Source organism: Dreissena polymorpha, chromosome 12, assembly GCF_020536995.1.
Source record: "Dreissena polymorpha isolate Duluth1 chromosome 12, UMN_Dpol_1.0, whole genome shotgun sequence".
NCBI classification, from domain to species: domain Eukaryota; kingdom Metazoa; phylum Mollusca; class Bivalvia; order Myida; family Dreissenidae; genus Dreissena; species Dreissena polymorpha.
The window spans coordinates 12,231,241-12,241,774 of NC_068366.1; the positions used below are offsets into that span (position 1 = coordinate 12,231,241).

At 34.3% G+C, this 10,534-nt stretch overlaps 1 protein-coding gene across 1 annotated transcript in view; it reads right to left on the minus strand.

The window, feature by feature from the left end:
- Positions 1-5,148: 5,148 nt before the first annotated feature.
- LOC127854087 (dendrite extension defective protein 1-like) overlaps positions 5,149-10,534 on the minus strand; it is an 11,487-nt gene continuing 6,101 nt past the window's right edge. Inside the window, exons 6-11 of the mRNA XM_052389079.1 lie at positions 10,469-10,534; positions 9,898-10,236; positions 9,578-9,779; positions 8,247-8,416; positions 6,666-6,778; positions 5,149-6,350 (exon numbers count right to left, since the gene is read on the minus strand). The exon at positions 10,469-10,534 is cut by the window's right edge and continues 59 nt beyond it. Coding sequence (XP_052245039.1) covers positions 6,041-6,350; positions 6,666-6,778; positions 8,247-8,416; positions 9,578-9,779; positions 9,898-10,236; positions 10,469-10,534 — 1,200 coding nt within the window. The 3' untranslated portion in view covers positions 5,149-6,040. The remainder of the gene's footprint in view (positions 6,351-6,665; positions 6,779-8,246; positions 8,417-9,577; positions 9,780-9,897; positions 10,237-10,468) is intronic.

Sequence of the window (10,534 nt, forward strand, 5' to 3'; positions counted from 1 at the left end):
AATTGCATACACTGCATATTATTTATACAAAATTAAAAACGTAACCTTTTAACGGAATGGTCATGGTAAAATATTTGTGGTTTATAATTAAGCACCTTACTTTCAAAACGAAACGTGGGTTTATAAGTATTCATATTATAGTGATGCCGATGGGGAGTTTTCTTATTCATGTATACTTAAAAAAATCAAACGTAACTTAAAGAGTATGTTAAATGAAAAAACTACAGCATTGATGTAATGTTAATATTGTGAGTGAAACGTATTAAACGTTAGTTATTCATACAAGCATACCTTTTCGTACACAACCACTTGGAAGTTCCCATCTGCCCGTAGATTGATATTTCACAGTTTGATTGGCGATGTTGTTGCCTTTCGTGCTGTTAATTATATAGCCCGGGGGCATCTTTTAGAGGCAATGTCACGGTGATGCGTGCACTGATTAAATTCAACGTTTCTAATATTAGCGAATTAAACAAAAATAAGCCAAAGTCTTGTGACAATTTAAACCAGTTTACAATAAAAGTGTATGTGAAGATGAAAATTCATTTATGGTCAGGTGTTAAGGTAAAAAGGAACCATGTTTAGCAGTTCGGCGAATTACAATAAATTAAAAACCTACTTAAGATTGACACTAAATCGCTTAAAAGTGTTGGAGAAAAAGAAAACAGAGATAGACCAGAAATAGCAGTCTACGTAGCTGGCGGTAAGGATTACAGGCCGAAAATCCGAGTGGAGCATATCATCAGGGAAGATTACCTGATTGAGACTATGGAGTTGTTGGAGATGTACTGTGATTTGCTCCAGGCAAAATTTGGCTTAATTCAGACACAGGAGTGAGTATGGATATGTTCTGGCGCTTAAATTAGGTTGTGTATCTTAAGCAAGTAAACGTTTTTGTTAACAATAATATAAAAGATAGGTTGCTTTCCATTTTAAAGAATTTAAAGTTGAATGTTTTGATACTATTAAATCATGATTGCCATGTAGCTCATAGGACATGTCCACACTATTAGTAGTATTATTTATTTTTTAAGTATTCAACAACTATTTCACACAATCTGGACACTGCTCTTGTGTCATTGTGAAGCTAGCATTCTTTAAACATATTCTATAAATTTTCATTTTGATTTTGCTATCCTTTTCTACAGATATATTTGATTTCTTTCCAAACCAAGTAGCATAAGAATCAGTGAGTTGAAGGATGTATAGTTTGTTTTATTTCTAATTGGCCACACTCAGGAAAAACAGTGTTTAATGTGCGTAAAAAGAAACTTTCCGCCTAAACTTGATTTTTGCTAAGAGGATACCTACTTTTAACAATAAATTCCATAAAAGCAGAAAATGTTGTCTTGATTAACCTCTACACAGGCTAATCTTGAATGATACTTTACACATGTGTATTAAACCCTCTTTCTCCTAGAGTGAGGCTTATATATTGAACATTGTGTATTCCAGGCTGGGAAAGCTCCCCCGTCCGTCCCTAATACACCGCCCTCTGGACATGGGACCAGTTACCATAATGGAGGGGCCAGTGCAGCCCCATCAGCCCCTGCAGCCGGTCAGGAGCACCCACCTCCGCCACCCTACACCTCCAATATGAACTTCTCGAGTATGTATATAATCAGGGTATGAACAATTATTTCATGAAAACATCGATTTTTTGAACTCTTAATTAAAATATGGAAATATTATGTATGTGTATTCAGTTGTATTTCCATTTAGGGAAAACTTTAAATGTGGACAAATTATTCACAAGTGTAAGCATACAAGCTGAAGTGTCATTGTTGTGTTATTGATGTTTTAAACTGAGTAGAATAAATAGAGAATAATGGATAAGTGTTGATTATAGATCAGGTTTATCTCGCGAGGCTTAGAAAACAAAAAGCACGAGCCTTGGCTATTTATCCCACTTTTTATTTAGTAAACCTTTTTATTTAAACAAAATTAGTTTAACTGGATAATTTTGCTAGATTTATTATGTCATTTGGTTGAAAACATGACGTCATTTCGTGTCGTGGTTTATAGCAGAAATATAATCAACGGGGCTTTGATCAACCGGATTCGCTGTAAAAGTAGGATAAACATATTCAATATGCTAACCTTTTCATATCTTCAATTTCACTTAAATTCTATGGCAGTAATCTGTATACACATATTAAAGCAGAGAGGGTATACAGATCTACTAACTTATAAATCAACTCGTATTTGTTGATTTTTATTTTTTTATGATAATCTTGTAAAATCTGTGTGTGTTTCTTAACTCCAATTGACAAAAACTTTTGTTTCCATGACACAAATTAACTACGTAAATTTATAATAAATCTTAATTGTGATTTTTTGCACGCATTTCATTAGTCCCGATTAAAGGGGCCTTTTCACAGATTTTGGCATTTTTTTAACTTATTCATTAAATGCTTTATATCGATAAATGTAAACATTGGATCGTAAAAGCTCCAGTAAAAAATCAAGAATAAAATTAAAAAAAGGAAAAGAACATTGCCCGGATCAGGTTTCGAACCAGTGACCCCTGGAGTCCTGCCAGAGTCCTGAAGTAAAAACGCTTTAGCCTACTGAGCTATTCCGCCAAGTACACATACTTGACGTATTTTATACCTTATATAAGCAATCTTCGTAGTTTCACAAAATTTAACGACAAAAACAGAACTCTCCAAATTATTCAATCGTTTCGCGTTGCAACGCTTTATAATTTTTAGGTTTTAAAATCGTCAAAAGATGCATATAATGGCTATATTAGACCATGGTAAATGTTCAATATTACTGTTTCCTCACAAATTTCATAACTAAAACGAAAATTTGCGAATCTGAAACAACTTTTTTCAATTTTGTCAATTTACCAAAGCGTGAAAAGATCCCTTTAATAATATGACGTCCAAATAACATTTCATTGTCATCTTTGCCCTGAATTGTAATGTCATTTCTCCATTTTTCCGTCTTCATTACAACATGTGTATATAGCAATTTAAAATTGTATTTGTCCAGCAACGTTTGCAAACCAATAGTTAGGTCATATGTCTTCCGGTGGAAATTTGAGACGCTCTGTGGAATTCCACTTATTTACACATGCACATAATTTTGTTTTATTTAAAGGCAGTTTAAGAGAAAATGGATCACAGATTTATGCCAGAGTGGAAAAATGCCATCCCAAAAAGGAAAAAATCTCTACTTTACAAGTTTTGTTGACAAACACACATTTTTGTTCAGTGGTTCTAAACCAAAAACGATAAATTATTTTGATTCAATAATCATAACTAAAGATCAAGAACAAGAACAGAGTCATTAAATGAAAATTAAAAAATCTGCTTGTAATTAATCAGTTTCTAAATTTACCAATTAATCAATGTGATTGGCCAAAAGATGCACAGAAATGTTTGTAGTACATCATCATCAAATCTCATCTATTTCCTCTTTCAGAGGGTGGTGAAGGATATGAGGACAGTTTCCCAGAACTCCCAGTCGTACACAACAGTATCCTGCCTGAACTCCCCGGGCTCCATGACCTCTGGGGCCGAGGACAGAGACTTTGATGACCTCTCACGTAGATTTTAGAAGATGAAGAGAAAAAGTTAACATCTTGTATGAACAGGAACAATGTACATTTTAAACATATTTTGAATTCTGTGTTGTAATTGTTATTTTATGCCATATATTGTTATGAAATGCACATTTTGCATTGTGTGTAATATTTAATGTCTTAACATGTATAGAATTTCCTAGTGAACCCATGTTCACATTATTGAAAGATATCATGCAAATAGGGCTCTGCGTCCTACTTGTTTTGGTACCCCTTTCTGTCCCTTTAGGCTGATCAACACAAAAATGTGAAAACCTGATGACATTTAATAACTTATTGTAATAAGTAAATGGCAAATGGAAAGTATATGGACTTAAACCTTAATTACAAGTTTTTGATGGCTTTCCTCCCTGTCCCTTTGACCTGCACTTTTTGTGATCCTTCATCTCTTTCCAAACACGATTTTACACGTCCTCTGATATATCTGTGTGATTGGTCAATTTTTTAAAATAAATATTCTGCTTCACTTTTTGTGTCCATTGATATGTTCATCTTGACTGTATGTGTAGAAAATGGAAGTAATAAAGTAATATAGGCAAATATTTTTCTGACGTGTTTTTTTTACATTTTAAATTTATGCATTGATGATTTTTTTAATAATGTGCTTGCTTTTATCAATAATATACATTATGTTAGTAAATAATATTACTAAATTAATACAGACGCATCATAAAGAACATGTGTTTTGTGTTCTACAAAATAACCAAATCATGGGACATTTATGAAAAAAATGTGATTGATAATATATGTATTGCTTATTAACACATACGTACTGATGCAAATAATGGTTTGAGACACTTTTTTTATTAACCCGGCAATATTTGTTAAAACAAGAGATGTGTTTGTCAGAAGCACAATGACCCCTACTTCGCCACTTTGATTTTTTTCATCATTTGGCAGGTACAGATAATTTTCTCCCTTTAAAGCTTATTTCTTCCCTTGGATTTGTTTTATTGACCTTTGACCTTATAAGATGACATTGACCTTTCACCACTGAAAATGTGCAGTTCAATGAGATACACATGTATGAAGTATGCCGAATATCAAGTTGCTATCTTCAATATTGCAAAAGTTTTGGCCAATGTCAAAGTTATCGGACGGAATCACGGACTGACAGACAGACTGACTGACAGTTCAACTGCTATTTGCCACCCTATCGTGGGCATAAAAACTAAAAAAGCCATTAGCAAGAAATCTTTAAATACCTACTTTAATGCATATGTTCTTATGATCAAACAATGCAACGTCAAAGATTTCGATATTTTTTAGTGGAACTCTTGACTGTATTTAATCTCATCCATGCGTTTTGTCATAAAGCAAGTAGATATCGTACATAACACACCACTTGTTTTCTCTTGTACACGTGCTGATTATTATGCAATTGTTATGGGTGAAGCCTAATGTTTCGAAAAAAATCGGAGAAATTGAACAATAAAATTTACGTCTTAAAAGAGCTCAATCCGTTATAAACTAACCATTTCTGTTAAACAAAATGTTACAAAACAAACCATATATAGTGATACAATCGGTTATAACATTTATGAATAACGTAAGCATGATTAAAGTAAACTTTGTTTGTTTGTGTAAGCATTTAACATTTACTACGATATCGATTAATATGTCGTCATATTGAATTTTGGATTTTTATCAATGAATCTGACATCGTATCATATTGAGAAATTGACGTAATATTATTTCGTTACGTTAAGATTACAAACTAAAAAAACGAGATCGTGTTATAATAAAAATATTACATTTCCATACAATTTGTATTTTAATAACCTGCGGTCAGGAATGTAGATGCATGTTTAAACCAGTCACGATGCGCGCTCGTGACTTGATTCCTATGCATCTTTACACTTGACCGTATACTATTATTTATTACATAATTCATCTAAGACTGAGTTATTTTTATTATACCCGCCACATTCAGTTCAATAAAGTATGATTAAAGAATAATATTGTATGCACACACAATCTGCACTGACTTACAATTTATAAAAGTAATGCACTTAACAGCAGCTCGCAGACGAAAGTATTACAGGCTACACCAGTGCTACTACCATTCAAGCTTACTTAATCTGCGGTTCCCATAGATGAAATATATACACATAATTGTATCATTGCTTTGCATATACAATACGTAATACACATTTATTCAATCTAAATCTATAAATAATACTACACTTTGGAAACGCATGAAAGCGTTACACGTTGCCAAAATAGCCATTGTTAAACTTAAACCTCAGGAAATTTTACTTTTCAAATGAAGCATATTGTAAAAATACAGAAATGTGTTTCGAGTCAAAAGCGTTTGTCATAGAAATAAATGCAGATTGCAATAATAGTATTGTTATAATCTACATCACATTTAAGCAATACTACTCCTAGTTTATCAGACGTCGATCACACAGTTTTGTGGATTTTTACATCACTGTGATCCATAGCTTACAGTCCAACCATTTTTCGCACTCTTTTAACCAAGTGACCCAGTATCCCCTCGTCAGCCACTGCCTTGTGCTCCTTCTCAACACCACGGTCATCTGGCATGATGTCTGCCCTAGGCGGTAGCTCGTCGCTGATCGTGTACCTTGAGCAGTCATCAGGCGGATTGATCTCCTGGTACAGGTTACAGAACTTTGGGCTTACACCATGGGAGCAGCACTGATTGTAACCTTTCTCGAGTAATTCGGAAACTGTTTGGTTATCAAACTCTGCCGCTATTGCGCCCGGGTACTGGGTCTGCAGTTTGCTGAACCTAGTAAATACGACGAAAATTTGAAGCTTACGGTATATCAACAATACCAACGCAAAATAAAACCTAATCTAAAAATACTGAGTTGCGGGACGCCGCCGTGTCTCAGTAAAGACACAACACAGAAGAACATGATACTTTTTCAAGCAAAGTTTTCGAACGGTAACGGCGAGGGACCCGATTAAAACTGTTACTTAACAAACTTCTAATTTAATAAAGACTGGTTAATACGTGATCCACATATCTTCGATCCTGCATAATACCGGGACATACAACATGGATTAAACATGGATTAAACTATTTAACGTGCTAACTCACATGTAGCAGCATTTCTGTTTGATGCCATAGGCGCTAAAGAACCAGGACTCGTAGCATGTCATGTGGCTTCCAAACCCAGGGCGTAGGGCGTCATTGCGGGTGAAAGTGTAGTCCTGTAATCAATGGAAAAGAAATCACATTTCACAACTGAAAACTGACGTTATGTCCGCGTTTCTTTGCGAACGCATATCTTTGTTGATTTTCCACTTCTAATTTTGTGTTATATTGCGTATTGTATACACGTTTAAGAGTAATGTACGACACAATAATATGAATTGGCAAACTGCTTATGCAGTTTTCTAACGAACTTTAATTGAGGTTTCAATACCACTTTGTTTTGAGACTGTCTGGTTAATTCTATAAGATCTGCACAGTTAAATTATCTTTAGATGTTTAAATGTTTTTGGTGTCCTAGACTGAGATTACTTTTTATGTGTTAACGGGAAAAAAACGAAAATATAACGGCAATTAAATTTTCTAAAAGAAGCCTTTATGGGAATGATAGTTGTCCAAAAGTAGTTACTAATTCAGTTATGATTAATGTTAGTTACTGATTGATTGCGAGTCATGATCAAGATGTTATATCAATGCACATTTTATATGATACTTGACATACATACGCGGCACGACCAATAAAATACAAAAAAATGCTTTAATTCATAAAAGACCAAACTCATTTCTCATTTGACATGCATTTCTCACCCTGTTTGCAATGTTTATGTTAAGTTGATAAGAACATAATTAAATGTGATGAATAGCTAACTTGTTCATAATATGAATACACGAACAATTAATAGCAAACTTTAGGGAGCTTATATTTCCTTATTTAAATTAGGCTTCTATTTGTTACCGACACAATCATTTCTTGTTTCTTCTAATTGATAATTAATAGACAGATTTATCAAATATCTATACACATTGTTAGTTAAAATGTCTACACAATTATATTGGCATTTTAATAAACAAAAACCGACTGTTTCTGATTTCGGCGTAAGCGAGAAATCTGTTACAGTAGCACTACAGATATCACCTTAATTTCATTTAAAGGGGCATTTTCACGTTTTGGTAAATTGACAACATTGAAAAAAGTTGTTTCAGATTCGCAAATTTTCGTTTCAGTTATGATATTTGTGAGGAAACAGTAATACTGAAAATTTATCATGCTCTTATATAGCCATTATAATTATAGGCATCTTTTGACGATTTAAAAACTTGAAAATTATAAAGCGTTGGAACGCGAAACGATTGAATACTTTGGAGAGTTTTGTTGTTGTCGTTATATGTTGTGAATCTACGAGAGTTGCTTATATAAGGTATACATTACATCTTTCATTGTATGAGGAAGGATGGTTTAGTGGTGAAAGTGGAAGACGTTTTACTCCAGGACTTCAGGGGTCAGTGGTTCGAGCCCTGCTGATGTTTTCTTTTTTTTTTTAATTATTCTTGATTTTTACTAGAGCTTTTTAGATCAAATGTTTACATTTATCAATATAAAGCATTAAATGACAAATTTCAAAACATGCCAAAATCTGTGAAAAGGTCCCTTTAATACATTCAGAAACTTATTGTTTTGTTACTTACTTCCATCATTAGGACCTCCTGACACGGACAGGGCAGTGCAAACTCCAACTTTTCATGAATCCAGTCTTTGAGCTCAACCTTATACATTTCGGAAAATCTTTTGCACAGGATTTCATTCGTCATGGCCTGAGTAATAACAGTAACGTTGTACAACCATCTTCCATGGGGACCTGCACAGACGATTAAACTATTCAAATGCAGTGAATTAATCGATAATAACTGTATTGTACGTGTATGTCTTTACTTTCTTAAAGCAAGGTAACTCAATCTTATTTAAATCACAGAACGAATTCCTGAAATACGCTTCACTTTAGGATGTGGTATACTTCTATGAGCTCTAAGTCAATGTACCTCAGAGCTCAACAAGTCAGTCCTATGGAGGGCTATATCTCCCGAAAATAATATTGAAGGATAAACTGACATCATAAATAATATAATGAGTACACCTAAAGATCCGAGAACAAACTATGAAAGTTTATCTGCCGATGAATTTTAGTTCACCAAAAGTAGCCTTGCGTTTATGACATGGAAAGTGATCGTGAATATCTGACTTATTTTAAAAGCAATAATTATGTTTTGGTTTGTATTACATGATGATTCACATTGGTTATCAAGCGTGCTTCCGACGCTTGAGTATATGTGAGAGCAAGGAACGACAACTCTGCAAAGAGATTGCAACCTCCGCGTAGAGATTTGACAGGAACCAGCCTAGCTGGATCAAATCCCTGCATTTATAACCTATTACGTCATGATAGCCGATCCATGTGGTACAATATTTTTCATGTTGTTATTTTTACATTTTTATTTAGGTAATTTGTTTTTATTATGAATATAAACTTACGCACTAATTTCAAAACATAATAGAAAATGATATAATTATAATACTTTGAACAATATCCTACCAAAATTTGGTAGGATTTTCTTGTGATGGGAGAGATTGAATATGAGAGGATGGAACGACAATTCTGCGTGGAAATTGGTAAGTGACGTGGAACGTATTACATAATAGCACGAAATACATGACAAGTGCGACACCAAAGGTCTGAGTAAAGTCGATTCTATTCGAAATGATCATTTTTTAAATAAGAAGTTCAGCGTTATCCGCCATATTTAATGCAGACCACAATACTCTAGGCACAAGCATTTACTTTCTTTCTTGTAAAGCATGTTCGGAAATATGGCATTTTGACAGGTTATTTACTATACTGTCCACTGATCTTACGGTAATCTTGGAAGAACGTTAATTTGTGTCAGTCTGGTAAACTTATAAAACGCCAAGCAACTTGAGCAAAACAAGTTATACGTTAATAGTTTTTATAATTAGCGAGTACCTTGAATTACATTGGTTGCTTGGTTTAGGTATGTGAAGTTCTGCCTGTCAGACAGAATGGTGCCCGTGTAATCCAGATGAGTGTAACCACTAGCAACAGGAACTTCCGGTAATGGTCTGATACTAAATTGTTCTTGGTCGTAGTTGAACATGAGGTACGTGTACAGCTCGTCTGACACAAGTATGCACTGCATCGACAAGTTCTGTGAAATAAAGTATCGTAAATATTACATCTACATTGAAGTTAGCATCAAGGAATAACAAGAAAACAAATATTGGTAAACACTTCAGACAACAAAGTTATTTATACTCGTATGGTACCTGATGTTTAACCAGCTCATATCCGGGTTCGTAGGGCGAATGGACAGTAACGTGTTTCCACGTGGCGACCAAGGCAACACTGACGTTGAACTCGGTCTGGTTTGTGTACATGTGGATAAGGTCCTGAATCTTCTGAATGTCTTCATTGTTCTTTTGGTGGTCGGTAAACACATGGATCCACATACCACCGTCTGTTATATTTCTGCTGTCGATATTAGTCCATAGTGGAGCGAGTACCCTGTGGTTCTGAACAGCTGTCTTCCACTCGCTGGCATTTTCACCTCCATATTGGTTGTACAATGGTTGGAAATCGAGCGATATAAATCCGTCCATACTTGGCTGGAACAAACAGATAGAGATTTTATAATTTACAATTGGCTTGTAAATGTATGTGCAAGACTACAATAAAAAAGAACCTCGTGCATTTACATTTTGCGAGATGAGAACATATAAATGTCATACACATATTGTGAAATATGAGATTTCAAATCTAAATGTATCACGAACATGAGTATATGGCTACTTTGTTTACATTTCATAACTACAAAAGACCATCTCGTTCATTATTTACCCTGAACCAATGCACATATTCTCCGAAGTACGGTAGTCTTCTTGATATTTGATAAGCCTCGATTAT